General features: G+C 35.7%; 2 protein-coding genes across 4 annotated transcripts in view; one reads left to right on the forward strand and one right to left on the reverse strand.

Moving 5' to 3' along the window:
• col4a1 (collagen, type IV, alpha 1) overlaps positions 1-4,410 on the reverse strand; it is a 45,486-nt gene extending 41,076 nt beyond the window's left edge. The window contains exon 1 of the mRNA XM_083535771.1: positions 4,260-4,410. Within this exon, the coding sequence (XP_083391897.1) occupies positions 4,260-4,331 (72 nt within the window). The 5' untranslated portion in view covers positions 4,332-4,410. The remainder of the gene's footprint in view (positions 1-4,259) is intronic.
• Positions 4,411-4,594: 184 nt separating this feature from the next.
• The window catches only part of col4a2 (collagen, type IV, alpha 2), a 59,664-nt gene continuing 48,410 nt past the window's right edge, over positions 4,595-15,848 (forward strand). For all 3 annotated transcript variants that reach the window (XM_083535752.1, XM_083535754.1, XM_083535753.1), the window contains exons 1-3: positions 4,595-4,734; positions 5,134-5,238; positions 5,333-5,384. In XM_083535752.1, the coding sequence (XP_083391878.1) occupies positions 5,201-5,238; positions 5,333-5,384 (90 nt within the window). In that variant the 5' untranslated portion in view covers positions 4,595-4,734; positions 5,134-5,200. The remainder of the gene's footprint in view (positions 4,735-5,133; positions 5,239-5,332; positions 5,385-15,848) is intronic.

A 15,848-nucleotide genomic window follows, 5' to 3' on the forward strand; every position in this document is an offset into this window, starting at 1 on the left:
ACAGATGGACATATTTGCATGATCTAGGATTTATTGATCAAAAGATGAGGTCATGTTCACCTGAACAGTTTTCATTCCTCAGAAAATTCATTCAGAAATGCAGCAAGTGTTCCAAAATTACATTTTCAATCAAATGAATATGTCTAGACATTGCTTTGTAATTGCCCAAATATCCCCCTTGAATGAAGAACTACCCATGTTCCCCATAGAATGTAAGAAAGACATCTGGATCTTGCCTTTTCCACTTTGTTTAATGGTTTTGGCACAAGACTGGCTGTGTAAAATTTTGGCTACGTCTCCCACGCCTCTCTCACAGAGTAAGATGGGATGCAAAAAAGACAAGATAAACAGTAGTTACTGTTATTTCCTCTGTTGCTGATTTTTTTTTCCTCTGACAGAGACCAGAACAGTATGATCTGGATGGTCAACATTTGAGGGTGGTAAGGTCTATTACAATTCCCCTCCTGACCTTCAGTCTTCATCCATTACTCCTTTTAACCGACCAACCTTCTGTACATGCCTCTTTTAAAAATCAGACAGATAAAGCACTGAATTGGCTCCTCTAATAAGGAGCCAGATACGCTGGAGAACTCTAGTAAAGTGGAATTTGTATGATTTTTGGTAATTTAACAAATGAAGTAAAAGTGCATACTAGCAACTGAAATTGTATTTATTAATGGAGCACATGATTTTTTAGTATTACCAGATATATCTAGAAGTTGTCTTAATTATTATGGGATGTTGGGGGGGGGGGGGTTGTAGCCATTTGTGGGGAATTTGCTGCATTATTTCAAATCGTAGTACTAACTATTCTCAGTTCAACATGCTCTACACTGTGCTTGACTTCAAAGATGATTTATTTTAGCCTTCAACCCTAACAAAGTAAATTCATCTCAGGAAATGTAAAAATTTGGCAAAAGCTAATCTGATAGAAGCTAAATCTGAAGACACATGAGGTTATCCTCACCTCTTGGGAATATTGAAAAATAAACTAAACGTAATAAGAACTTCTTGGAAAGGTAGACAAACTCAAATTTCCAAGGTCTATTCACTTCATACTAAAGTAGACTGACAGTCCGATAAATTACAAAACTCTTACACAAAACTATATCTGGACTTTCTTCTTGGAATTATTTTTTATCCTATCTAGCATCACTAATTACTCTAATTCATTTGTTCAAATAAACATTTTTGTAGAGATCACAATGATTTTTTTCTGAACCCTGTCCTAGTTTTTAAGGTTTTGGTGGGGCAGGACAATAAAGACATAGACTATGGGAAATCTATTACACTTGACCTGTGCTATAGGCTAGAAATCACAATGTGAATGCACTGCTTTTGTGCTTTATGTGGAAATCTATTGGATTGAATTCCAATTTAATTTGCTATAAAACAGGATCTGAGCAGTCGAAGAGTATTTGCAAACCAGGCCAATTTGCCGTTTATCGTCCTTCCAGTAAACTTCTTGTCTACTGTCCCTTCTACATTCAAAAGAAATTGCGTTCAGCAGTAATTCCTGCTCCAGTGGGCCTGCCAGTTCTTTTGCCAGTGCCAGTTCTTGAACAGTTCCACATTCTTGCTGGACTGTAACCCCAGAACAGTTTACATCTGGGGACCGGTGCAGAGAACAAGCATGGAAATGCAGTGTAACCAGGAAAGGTTTATTGGACAACAACAGTATTTAGTGCTAGTTACGGCACTAAAATCTTCAGTGAGTACTTCAAAATACAAAAAAAAACAAAAAAATGTAGTGAGAGTACTTTTATTCTTTTGAAAAAGTAGTACAAAAGAAAAGTACACTTTACTGTTGATTAATAGATCTTTAATAGAAATCCAAGATAAATTAGACAGCTTATGGTAATAAAAGGTTTACAAGAATACAGCAAGAGATGTTCTATCAAACAATCGGCCAAGTCATAAAGGAACTTAAGAAAAAATTAACAGCATGTAACAATAAAAGCCATCTCCATTCATTTTGGAAGGTTATGGCCAGCTGGCTACAGATCGCCCTGCCCAGCACTTACCAAGAACAAGTTCCAGAACCAAAATGAAAAACGTTTTGGTAAAAAAAACCTGTATATTACTACTTACTGCAGTTCCCACTAGGTGAATAATACCTATATGTAATCTCAATAATACAGTGCTGCTGCCTCATGGCTGCAAAGCAAATCATTAGAACATCAGCTTATCTTTCAAATAGCAACAATAATTTTTTTTAATACAAATGGAATCAGGAATGAGAATCTTAGGAAGATTAGCAACTTTTGAAAGGATGATATACGACGGGTTTTCTTTTTCCTGCTTTTATGGATAAGCTGCTATTTGTCAAAAAGTAGTTACTGGCCTAAATTTGGAATAGCTATTTATTATACAGTTCTTATTTACAGTGGCCCACTGGTAGGTTTACTGTAAGCATTTTTAGCAATAAATATACTATGTGACTGTTGAGCTCATTTGGGCATCAAGGAATCCACAATGGCTTTAAAGGCTCAATTAATCCAAACAGAAATGTAGAAAGAATGTTAAAGTGAAAGTTTTATCTTTAAAAAAAGGAGGAGGTTTAAATATGGAGACTTACTTAACCATCCTGATATACCTTGAGATGATTTTCTAAGAAATGATGGTGAAACATCCTGTTACAACAATGTTGTGCAAGAACATCTCCATGGGAATATCACTAAACCTATGCAGTGGGCGTTTCAGGTTAGTAACATTTCCAGAAGTTTCCAAGCACTTGTGTTTAGAAATGGTTTAAGCAGTGATTTAAAACGGGTCATAAATTATGCATTGTTGAGGTTTGACACAAGGTTTATAAGAAATAAGGACACATTTACAGCTGTAACACTTTTCCATATAACTAAAGAATCCAAGGCCATGAATCGCAATCATATTGAACATAAGCATAAACATTTAGTTTTTGAGTTTCGGTAATTCCATCACCAACACCAACACAAATTCTTGCTCATTTCCCGACCATTTGATTTGTTGTTAAGACCGTAAGGCTTATGGGTAAACTTGTGGGCAGCTTCTATGAGAAAGGTAAATGGGGTCAAACAAATGGAAACTATTTAGTTTTTCCATTTATCTAATTTTATTTAATCATATTAATTTTTTACCAATGTAACTGATTACTCAATGTAATCAATATAATAAAAAGTGTATTGCATTATTTTTATAGATAGATAAATATATTATATAAACATTTTTATCAAATATTATTTTATATATTATTTAATGAAGCAGACATTTTATTTAAAACTGTTTTTAAAAATGTAAACTATTCAAATGTTGATCACAAATGTCACGAATAATAAACTGAGTAAATAAAAAAAGACAAGCAATTTTATGTTTTGCATTTCTTCCCCCAAACTGTACCAAAATTGAACTGAACCATGACTTAAAAACCGAAACGTGAATTTTGTGTACCGTTGCACCCTTATTATAATTCATTTACCTTTGTATACCAGAATACATGTGAATTTCTCTAAGTTCATTGCAGCAAAAGTAAATGAAGAAAATGGTAACAAACAATGTTTCAGGAGTGCATGTGTTTCATGCTTGCAAATTTTCTGCCCAGTGATTTACCAGTTAAAACCCAGTTAAAAACCACTAAAAACCTAATATTTTCCTATTTTGGTTAATTATTTCCTGCAGGAGTGTCTATAGTTTATGTCACTATTTGTTATCTATCGTCCCTAGCAGCTCACCCCACCCTCCCAAATCCAAGCTGCCTCCACCCAGTATCTCCAGAAGTCCTGACCCATAGAGGAGTGGCCTGCACGCGCTGCCTACAGGCAGACTTCGTTTCAAACCAGTGACAGAATAAGTAGGCATAAGACGTTATAACCATTACTGAAAGTCATCACATCGAAACTACTACATGCAGCTTATTGCATTCAATAAAACAAAACGATATGGACATACTAACAGTACATACAGACTTCCTTGTTCATTTTAGAGTCATATCATGTAAATAAATATAACTTTTATAAAACAATGTATATAAGGTAAAGTGTAAAATAAAAAACGTAGACGTAACGTTGAGTAATGTGATCAGTTTGTTGTTTTTCTTTTTTGCAAAATCATGTTGCCTTCAAAAGATGTACACTGATGGATAACAGTGATGGATCAATCTATCCCATAAATACCGACTCTGATAATACACTCTGCACACCTTCTGGAAATATGTTCCACGTTCTTGTCACAAACAACTAAAAAACACTACATTGCATTCAGTGTTTGCATCGGAGTGAACTTACCTCTGCACTGCTCAGACGTGCGCTGATCAACACGACCACCGCCACAAACAGCGTGCCGCCTAAGACGCGCATGGCGCCCCGAGATGCCCTTTAGCACAGAAGAACACACAAACAGCTCTAATGCTGATCTCCTTGTTATTAAATATCTTTTTTCCTTTATTGCCCTAGAGCCTAATCTACAGGTTTTGTCCGCATCTTTGCTCTCGACGTTATGCGCTTGGTTTCAAACCAGCAGCTCGTACATTAGTCTGACACACCCCTCTCAGACCTCCCACCAACTTCTGCACGTCCGAGCACAACCCAGAGTTTCAAACAAGCACACACTTTTTAAGAGAAGAAAGTGTCTCCAAAGTCCCACAGACCAAGCAGAGATTTACATTTCCCGATTAAAATAAAAGAAGCTCGGACCATCGGATTTACGTCTTTACTGTATTGGCACCGGCGTGCGCGCGCACCGCTCTTCGCCAGCGCAGAGGTAAGAGCGCGCCTGACTTCTGCTTTAACTTCGTACTGGACACTTAGGAGTTTAGTTTTTTGAGTTGTTTGTTTTATGACTTTTTTTTTTTTTGCTCAGAAACAAATACAGCAAGTCGTGAATTTCAGGGTGATTTTCACGAGATACTGTATCTGTAGTAATGTTTTCCTGTTGCATGCACACTACTTCTTGTGTAGAACCAGGTTTGATAGTCTGATTGAACACTGCACTGTAGCTCTATGCTGAAAGGTGTGTGTGTGTGTGTGTGTGTGTGTGTGTGTGTGTGTGTGTGTGTGTGTGTGTGTGTGTGTGTGTACGTATGGTGCTGTGCAAAACGTTTTAGTATATTTGCGCATTACTTTGGCTATGGAAAGCTAATAAACTCTCACAAATGTCTAGGTTGTGTACGGGCTGCCATGTGGTAACTGCGTTCTTCAGTGTGTAGGAGAGAGAAAGAGAGGGAGTGATGCAGCCACAGCACTGTGGAGTAGTAAAAACCTCGAGGTAAACACTTGTTTTCACTTTTCACATATCTTTCAGAACACATCCACACATGCAAACCCTCTCATTTGAGTGTTTCATTTTTCTTATTTTAAAGGGTTCTTTTGATTTCTCTGGTCGTCCTCGTCCTGACGTCAGAAGTTAACGCGGTAAGTTGGTTTGTTGTTATAAGTCCAATGTATGACGTCTTGGTGCGCATCAACCAGCGCGCCAGACTTGTGGAAAGTGTGCGCTCCTCAAGTGGGAGTGTCCAGGTTCAGCATTCCCAAGGGCTGGGCCTGATGTTTAACTCTGTTAATGGAATGAGCACATTAAACCTCTAACCTCTGCAGTGAAGATTCTGAACATCATTCAATCTATATAGATTCACCAAAGAATGTAAATGCATTTAGACTTCATACAGAAGGAAATTGCTTGAGATTTAAGAGAGAGAGTTTGAATCCTGCCCACATCCAATATATGCATTTATATAAGTTTCTGTGTTACCCCAGTGGTGGTTTCTTTAGGGTATTTTGGTTTCATCCCTCAGTCCAAAGACAATCTTTATGAGCCAAAAATTGGCCAATTTGTTTAAATTAAATTGTAGGATTTACACGCCATTCAAGGTGCCCGTTTTTTGTGCCCGTAGTTCTTTTGTATAAGCTTCAGGCTCGCACAAAACCTAGTTTAAAATAAGTAAAAAATTGAAAAAACAGCCTCATCACTTTGTAGCATAAATTTCACAAGATGTTGGAAACATTCCTTTGAGAGTGGTATGATTACATCATGCAATTCCTGCAGATTTTTCAGGTGCATGTTAATGGTGTGGATCTCGTGTTCCATCACATCCCTAAGGTTTTCTATTGGATTCATATCCAGTGAAGGGCACTGGGGAATACTGAACTCACTGTGATGTTCATCTAATGATGTTCATTAGAATATGTGTAAATTGTGGCCATGAAGAGATGCACATAGTCAATACTAAACAATGCAAATAATATTTAAATAGACTGTGGCATTTAAGTGTTACCTGACTGGCATTAATGGGGCTAATGTGTGCCAAGAAAAACCTCTCAGACTAGACCTGGTCTTTTTAGATTTTAGTTGTCTAGTTTTGGAGAGCCTGTTCCCAGAGCAGCTTCAGATTACGGTTCTTCAATGTTTTTTTTTATTTTCATTCATTTGTTTGTTTGTTTATTATTGGTGGTTTTTAAAATGCTAACTAATTGAAAAAAAAATTAGCTACATTTAAAACTTGACAAGACTGATATAACCTGAGCTGCAAACAAAGTTGAAGGCACAAATGTGTGCAGTACAAATTCCAACTCGAATTTCTTTTTAAATCATGTTAAATTGTATCGTATTTACCCCTGATGTAGAACTATATTCTCAATCTCTATGTGAGACTATACAATCTAAGGCACCATGAAAAGTATAATTGTTGCAGTTGTTGTAATGCTTGACTGTATTTCTGTCAGATATGATCTGCTTGTCTAGGGATGAAGAAACAGGTGTATGAAGTTATGAAATTTACTTCTTAAAAGAACATGTAGTGGATTGCATTATATCTGAGGGGCAGGTAAGTGTAGATGAACAGCAGTCAAGAGGGAAAAAAATAATTAGTAAAACCCCAGACACCATGGTTTAGAAAGTCTTTGTGGCATTAAGGATAGCATTTTGCAGTAATATATAAAAAAATATTGTACACCTTACTACAATTCAGTTTTAAGCAAAATCATTGTAACATGCAGAAGCAGCCTGCATATCAGATCTTGTTTTATGAAATGGTTGAATATGAGCTTTTCTGCCTTCTTATTTAACTGCATAGAGTGACAATCAAGTTATTAACCATTTATGGTCATAGGTATTTCTGGTGACGCTTGTGGTCAGATTTTTCCTAAAAAGGTTGTGAGATTTTATCATACAAACATTGTCTTGTGCATCAATGAGTATACAAATGTGATAATTAGACAGAAGTACAGCTGGCCTAACTTTTTTTGTACAAATCGGAACAATCAGAACAAAAACTTAGAGAACACAAAATCACACGTTCCTGCATGTTTTCACATCTGCCTATCAATAGGGTCTGATGCTAATACAATCTGGTGCTAAAATACGTAACCATAAACATTTTCTGCTTCCAATGCATGTTATAGGTCACAGCAGTAAATGCTTATATGAGCAATTAAAGGGTAAATTGATGTCTTTTGCTTATATTGTAGAAAAGTCCAGACATTATTCTTTGTGGTCTGAGGACTGTCTATTGTATATTAGCTTAAGTATCCATTATAGATGATGTAAAGGTCAACACAGGCATCTTTGTTCAAAGGTTAAGACTCACGTGAGAAAGAGAATATTTCACTCGTGTACGTGTAGATTTGTTCCTGTCCTGTGCGTTTTCCTTTGTGCATTTTAAATGTCATTTGACTTTTACAGTTTGCCACTAGTGATTACAGAAGCCTTTTAAGTGATTTTGGAAGTATTGCTATATTAGTTTCACATGTTCCCAAGCAGAACACCATTTACTACTGTAGGAGTTACTTCAACTCCACAGTAATGTCTTAATTTCAGACTTTGCCTGTTTAGAAGTGGAGTATTATACCAAAGTCAAAGGTGCTCCTTGTTTTTGGTCTGATAAGATTCTAATGTCTTAATGAAAAGCTTGTGACACTATCAAGGGTATTTTTTGTGTTCCATGTTGGCCCTTGTGCCTGACTAATTGCAGACCTGTAGGAGTAGCTATTTTCAGATCAGCATCATTCCAGAATTTTTTATCAATTCAATGATCTGACTGCAGACTTTTATAGTCAGTATATATTGATCATATATTGTATGTATGTAGTCATATATTGTGTAGTCAAATATTGATTTCCTGTCTAAATCCATCAAAATGCACATGTAGAGTTGCCACTTAACCTGCTAACAAACCTAATAAATTAGGATCTAATGTTCCTAGAACACATCTCGATCCAATTATTCCCATTCATATTTCATGTGCATTGGCAGTAAATGTGACAAATAACCACATACATTTTTGTAAACTCCGGTTGTCTGTTTTCAAGTAGTTGTTTACATGACAGTTTTAGAAATCTAACAAGTGCCAAAATCAAGTCACATCTTAATCATTTAAATACAGTTAAAAGTCATAAAATGTTTAATAGTATAGTTGAATATTGTTTTTGAATTAACTTAGCATGTAGGTGTTCTAACATCAGTTGTGCTTACACACTAGCCTGATTCAATGCAAGATGTTTTTGAGCACAATACCTGATGTTTCCCATTGTCTGGGCTATAGGATTTTCACAATTTCTCAGGAAACATGGTTAAGTTATTAGAAAGAATATTTATCCCACATGTTTGCTCTGATATGGGTTTTGAGAAAATTCCCAGATTTACTAATGGACCTTGTAAAGTGGTATTTAATTGGTCTAGTCAGCAGAAAACCAGCAATTCAAAAGTCACTGAATATGCAAACAACTCTTATATAACAAGATCCTTTATTCTGTGGAAATCAGCTGTTGGGTTGGTGAATTCAATACTGGTCCCAAATAAATCCCTAAAACTAATGCATTGTATCAGATTTGTGCAACTGTATCATCTGTTTTAATTATTTGTGTAAGTAGAATTTGTAATGGGTATTGGGGCTTTGAATGTGAATGTAGGAGGGAGGCAGTAAATGCTGAACAATGGCATAAAAGTTGGCCCTAAAATAAGAGTACATGATGCTCACATACTTTCTCATGCACATTCTTTCTGGCTCAGTTTTATTAGGTCTTAGGTCTTAGTGACATTCTTAGAACAAATGCTACTTGTTGTGTGGCTGGATTCTGCAGACAACTAACAAAATTGGGTTTGCCCAAAATTAAGTTTTTCCATTTCCATTTACTTTGAGCATTAATAAAAATAAATAAATAAATAAAAAAAAACGCAAGAATATTTAACAAAAAAGGCATGGAAATGTGTATTAACCTTTAAATCTTGCATTTGCACTTTTTCTTCAAATATCTTAATGGTGTATGGTACCAATGATCAACTAGTTCTCTAAAACAAGTCAAAGGGGAATCTTGTGAACATTTAATTGGAGAGTGTATACAGAGAGCAAAAACAAAGAATTATAAGTTCTGAAAATGGATGAACAACTAAGAAACAAACAAACACTTGTACAATACAGCAAAAGTGTGAATCCTGTTCAGTCTCTCGCAATTAATATACAGTGGAACCCACTTATCTCGACCTCGGTTAATTCGCCAACCCTATTAAATCGACGTTTTTGAAGTGGAACCGCCAAATTCTTGCTTTGCTAAGCATTTTTTAACCGTTTATGTAAATTTTTTTATGTCGCCGAACCCTAATATCTCGAGCACAAGGGGGGGGCATATTTGCCACTTAACGTCGGTTATGTCAGGAATCCCCCTGCCACGCCACCCTTCGGCGGCGGCATTGCCCGAAGCACCCTGCTTCTTCTCCCGTGCGGAAGAAATGTACAAAAATCCAAAATTTTTGTACAATTTATTTTGAGAATTATTTTACTGGTTTGCGAATATTAAGGATGATTCAAGAAATGCTCCAAAGCAACTGAGAAAAACTGTAATTATCATATATTTATATTAGTTTTTTATTATTTCAACATAAAACTCCATAAAAACAATTCCCTATAAGTTGTTTGGTCTATCTTGCTATCTGGGAGAGAGCGGGAGAATCAGCCAAACAAATTTAGTTATGCGGCAAATGCAATTCTGCGATAAACCGAGGGCATGAGATTCGGTAAAACGGGGGCTTACTGTACTTTGTGCACCCCTGCATGAGATGGTTGATGCTAAAGAAAAACATGTTTCCTGTATACTGTATAAGGGCACCCCACATTGCATAAGCATTGTCTGTAAATATAGTTTGCATATTTGCCACTGTTTAACATTGTTAATCCTCACCGGGGAAACCCCTCTGACTAATCTATAGTTTTATATGCAGGTGGTCCCTGAGGTTATGTGGGATACGTGTGTGCATGTGAGGAAAGGCGTTGGACTAGGCAAAGCGAGATGTCTATGCATGATAAGAACAGGAAAATGGTCGCTCTATCATGTGCCAAAATAATAAATTCAGAAACAGGAGACAATTCAGGGAAGATCTATTGTGTTGGATTAAAGGAAATAGGAATGGAATTGAGCCTCAGATGAGAAGACCATGTGCTGAGGATCTTGTTACTTTCGTTTAAATTAGTTCACCAATTATTCAGGAATAATTGGTTATTTATTTTGCTTTAATACACATATACACAGTGCACTGTATGTGTTATAGACCTTATATCTGAATGTGAGCTGGTTTGTTGATATATATATTCAATGTTTTTCTGAAATGTGCCCTTTAACTGAATACCAGGTGCAGAATGTTGTTCAGCAAATGGATTCTGGTGCTTTTGCCAATTCTCTCTCTGTTCTAAAGTTTTTTAAACCATTTATTGACTTAGAGGTTTTTGCCTGCCGAAAAACACAAGACCTTTCTGCTGTAGGATGTGTGTATGGAAAGTAACACTGCTATATTGGTAATGCCCTCTTACAGAAAAAAGACCTTATATAAAGTGACATCATGGCCTGTTAGGTTAAGCAGAACCTTACACATTACAACCCCATTATGCTTCTGTCTCTCTTTCTTCCTGTTGCTACCTTTCTGTCCCTTTCATTCCAGAGGATGTACATCTGTATACTACACATCCTGATTTTAAAATAGTCCTGTGACTGGTAAACTAATGGGTTTGCCAGATCGTTTAGCTGAAAAAGTCACAAACAGGAAGTAGTTGCATGCCAAAAAATATTTTTAGGTTTGATGACATTCCCAGAAAAAATCCTTTTGCAGTATTTTTTTAGTAATATCCAGCATTACATTGAACAGTATAGACTAAATTTATTTAACATATAAACAAGTTTTTTATGTTGGGAATGTGATCGTATTGGTTTTATCCTAATAAATGAATTAATTATACTTTTCAAACACTCAGACAGACAGACAGACAGACAGACAGACAGACAGACAGACAGACAGACAGACAGACAGACAGACAGACAGATAGACAGACAGGCAGATAGACAGACATACAGAAGGACAGACAGACAGACAGACAGACAGACAGACAGACAGACAGACAGACAGACAGACAGACAGACAGACAGACAGGCATAGATAGATAGATAGATAGATAGATAGATAGATAGATAGATAGATAGATAGATAGATAGATAGATAGATAGATAGATAGATAGATAGATAGATAGATAGATAGATAGATAGATAGATAGATAGATAGATAGATGAATGCATGGATGGATGGATTGAAGCAGACAAAGATTAATTGACAAAATTATTGCCTCGAAGTCATTGAAATAGTTTAAAGAAATCACCTGTATTTTTGTCATTGAGTTCTGGGAAAGTAGATATTGTATCTTGTTCACAAGACCTTAAATAAAAAGTCTTGGTGTTGTTGAATTGGTTCTAATCTGGGTTTAAAAATGACATGTTCACACCTGTTCAAACAAACCAAAATGAAAGGGCTAACACATCATAGATCTGGTTGCTATTATTATTACATCAACAACCAAATCAAATGATGTAAAACAATGTAGAATGGTGAGGATAATTATATAACAGGAGACTAGGATGCCAGTGATGTCATGTAATGATGAATGATTTAATAATGACCAGCTGGTCATGTTTTGGTTTTCACTATATACAGTTACATTTTTAATAGGTGATGGGTGGTTACCAGTGCAATGATACACACTTAAACTTGTCACTAGAACACTCTTAAAGTAAGCACCATGCCATGTTGGTCTTTATCACATCACACTTCATAGCTATCATCCTCTGCATTCCAAGGCCCGTATATGGAATGGGGTTATGGTGGGGCTACTGGACGTTACATTGCAAGAATACGCAGTGTATTGTATTGTATTGTATTGTATTGTATTGTATTGTATTGTCAAATACTTAGTTGGATGACATTAGACAGATTATCTAACCAAAAATCCAATGAGCATCGTTTGTGTACATTCATGACACATATGATATGGACAAAAGTATTGTGACACCTGAGATATGTGGTTCTTCTCCAAAACTGGAGGCACACAATTGTATATGTACAATATGTGATATGGTTTTCATGGTTTGGAGCGGAAGATCTTGAGTGGCCTGCTATAGAGCTCTGATCTCAATCTAGTGAACACTTTTGGGACACTGTCTTACTAACACCCTTGTGGCTGATGAACAAATGGTGGATAGCCCTCTCTAGGCAGATTTACAGATGTGCCATATTCTTTTTATTTTCAGTAATAGATTTCTTTGTGCTTTAGTGGATGATCAAATTCTGGATAATTTGTTATAAACAAATCCAGACTGAGATCCAGATAACTGCATATAAGTAAAATACGTTCAACTGATTCAAGTAGAGGGGTTCATAATAATGCGAATGAAAACTAATGCAAACTTAAGATTTTTATTCATAGATTTTGCCTTCACAGATTTGTGTATAGATTCAAGATAATTTGTAGTTGTTTAGTAATGTATAACCCACTACAACCACTAAATCCAAACCATGATGCAAAACATCACATTTTGAGGTTTACTTATGTTTGTAAAACTGTGGTCCAAATGAAACAGTCTGCGCATGCTGTTGTGTCTTAGTTTAGATAAACATGGAAGATGACTCCCATGGATTCCAGGGCCTTCCTTGTTTCCTTTTATAGGCTGTTAGCTACCCCTCAGAGTGTATGGATTCTCTCTCTCTATTTGTGAAGTTACAGAGGGTTGTGGTCCAGTTTTGGCAGTGGTAGTCAAGGAAACAACATTTCCCTGTCACTTCGCACTCTTTTCCTCTCTCTTCACATGCAGTGTTGAGCATGTTGCTTGTCCTTAGGGGAAAGATGGATAATAGCTTTTAAATGGTGGTATGCAAGAGTGAGCTAAGTCTCAGCTGTGTTTGTGTATTGTTCATTAGAAACAGTAACAGACCACCTTGGAGTACAGGTGCCCTTACTTTACTGAACACATACTGCTATATAAGTAAAAGCAAGACTGTTCATTATTAAAGTGTATGTATAAATATATGTATTAAGCAATTAAACAACAATGGTTGTAAACATGTATAATCCAAAAGGGTGGACAAATCATACATTCATAAACAACTCGCCAGGCAAGTGAATTCTTAAGTGTGCTGCCTAGTCCCACTTTCAGGTTGCCTAATTAACAAAGCTAAAAGTGGTCACATTGAATAATTTAAAACAAACCAAATTACTAAGATATTTAAGGCATTAAATACAGACTAATATTTAATGACCACATGATCATGCAGTATATTCAATTTGTGTCTCTCACAAAAAGTCATAGGTCACTGGCAAACAATACAACTGGCTATAAAACGTGGTGTCGTGTCCACATCCAAAAGTAGAAGATATTATTAGAGTCTAGATATAGTTTAAGATGGGGTGGAATTAAAAAGCACACACTTTAGTTATAGGATTAAGGTCACATTACAGTGACACACATATAAAGTAGTTTAAACACACGTTTTAACCTAAACAAATACACAATGAAAATTGGTGTCAGGAAGTCAATAAGAAGTACTAGTCTTTTATATGCTTTGTTACAAAAGAAGTATTCAGTGAGTAAAACAGTGAGTATATGAGTAAAACAATGTGTAGACACTGAAAAACATAGATAGAAGACATGAGAAACACTTACTGAATTAAAACCTTGGATTAAAGATCAACAAAAAACCCATTAGTCTTAATTATGAGCTAATGACTGTAGATAAATCTGTATCTTCAGGAAAATCAATTATTTTGCAGAGAGACCCCAGACCTGTCCATTGTTGTTCCCTCCCTGCTTTTCCTCTCTATTGCAAGAGCTCCTTCGTTTCCTAGAAAGAGATGCTTATGCAATACCATTAAATCCATAATTTTTTATGACTGTATTTTTTTATTATTATTGTTTTATGCATTACAGTATTAACAAGATAAGCTTTCTGGCTGTCATTACAGACAACATTTAAACAGAAAGGTTCAGAATGTTTCTGGAAAAGAGGACCTGTGCAGCTCTTTGCTTTGCTGCCTGGTTCATTTAGCTATGTCAAGAACAGGACGCACTGATTAGAGCAGTGGACCTCTTGGAGTTGAAGTTCAGTTTTCTTGACTGAGAACAAGTTTGGTGTGGAGAGATCCAGCTGTGCCTGGCTGTTGTTGATGCAAGACTAGTGCCAGAATATCAAACTGATGTAATGCATGCTCATTTTCTCTTCCTCTCTGGTTTCAGCTTTCTGGGTTGTGGTTTATGCTCAGCAAATTGCATTACATTCATATATATTGTAGAGAAATTTGTTGTCTTATCGTTTACTCTCTTATATAGATATATCAAGACAACTTAACATATTTCTGTGTTATTCTTTAAAATTACTCAAAATGTTTCTCTCCACTTCATTGGATTTGTTGCTATTTACCCTCTATTTGCTGCACATGTCTATATATACACAATTTGTTCCAAACAGTTCTCAAGCTCGTGAGATGGAACAGAGTTTGGAGGTTTCCAGAAACTTCCCCATGGGAGATGGAAGTAAAACAGACACTTTTGACCTACAGCTGCTCACGGAAAGGGGCCAAAGAAATGTTTCTCTGTCTCTTCTTCTCCCTTTCTCAGATCTTTTTTTTTTTCCAGTTCTCTTTATTTTTAAATAGTATAAAATAAAAAATAAAATTTATTTCTATGTTTTGTAAAGACCATAATGATGCTTTTCATCTTAAAATTTCATATATGTTGGTAATACTTAGTCATTTATTAATGCAGCGAGTCGATGTATTCAATCAGTGTTAACTTAAATAACTGCTAGCTAATAGACATTTCATTATTAAAATCAGCCATTCTAAGACGTAATTATGCTTTCAGCAAAACAAACAATTTTAAACTTTTCACAATTACAAAATGTTATCTAATATCTAAATCCTATATTTCTATACTAAATAACATTAGTTGGGCTTAAACAAAAACAAGCAATTAAAATAACATTTTATTTTTGCTAGATGTGGATAGAAGAAAATAAATGTAAATAAATACATTTATTTGTTTGTTTGACTACTTGTTTACATAGCTAATTACTTACGTACTTACTTACTTATATACGTACTTAGCCTGACAAACTTTTCCAGACATTCAAACAAATATATATATATCTCCAAGATATAAAACGGGATTATGCCATCCGAAGAATTGTAGAACTCATAGAAGTATGTGGCAGGGGAAGCATGGACTGTTTCCAGCTGTAGTAAAGCCTGATGGGAAGTGGAAGGACCAAAAAAAAAAAAAAAAAAAAAAAAAAGATAAAACTGACCCTTAAGAATTTGGCTCATCTGATGAGCTGTTTTAGTGTTTAGTGAGATTTAGTGTTATGTTATACAAAATCAAAAGTGTGTGTCTGTGTGTGTGTGTGTGTGTGTGTGTGTGTGTGTGTGTGTGTGTGTGTGTGTGTGTGTGTGTGTGTGTGTGTGTTATTAATCATTCATATAGAACATAAAACTGGTTTTGGCTGCCAGTGGAATAACCCACGTGAACCTCTTTGTTGTTGTTTTTTTATGCATTATAAATGAGTTGTATGATGT

Source organism: Silurus aristotelis (assembly GCF_946808225.1).
Source record: "Silurus aristotelis genome assembly, chromosome: 3".
Classification (NCBI taxonomy): Eukaryota; Metazoa; Chordata; class Actinopteri; order Siluriformes; family Siluridae; genus Silurus; species Silurus aristotelis.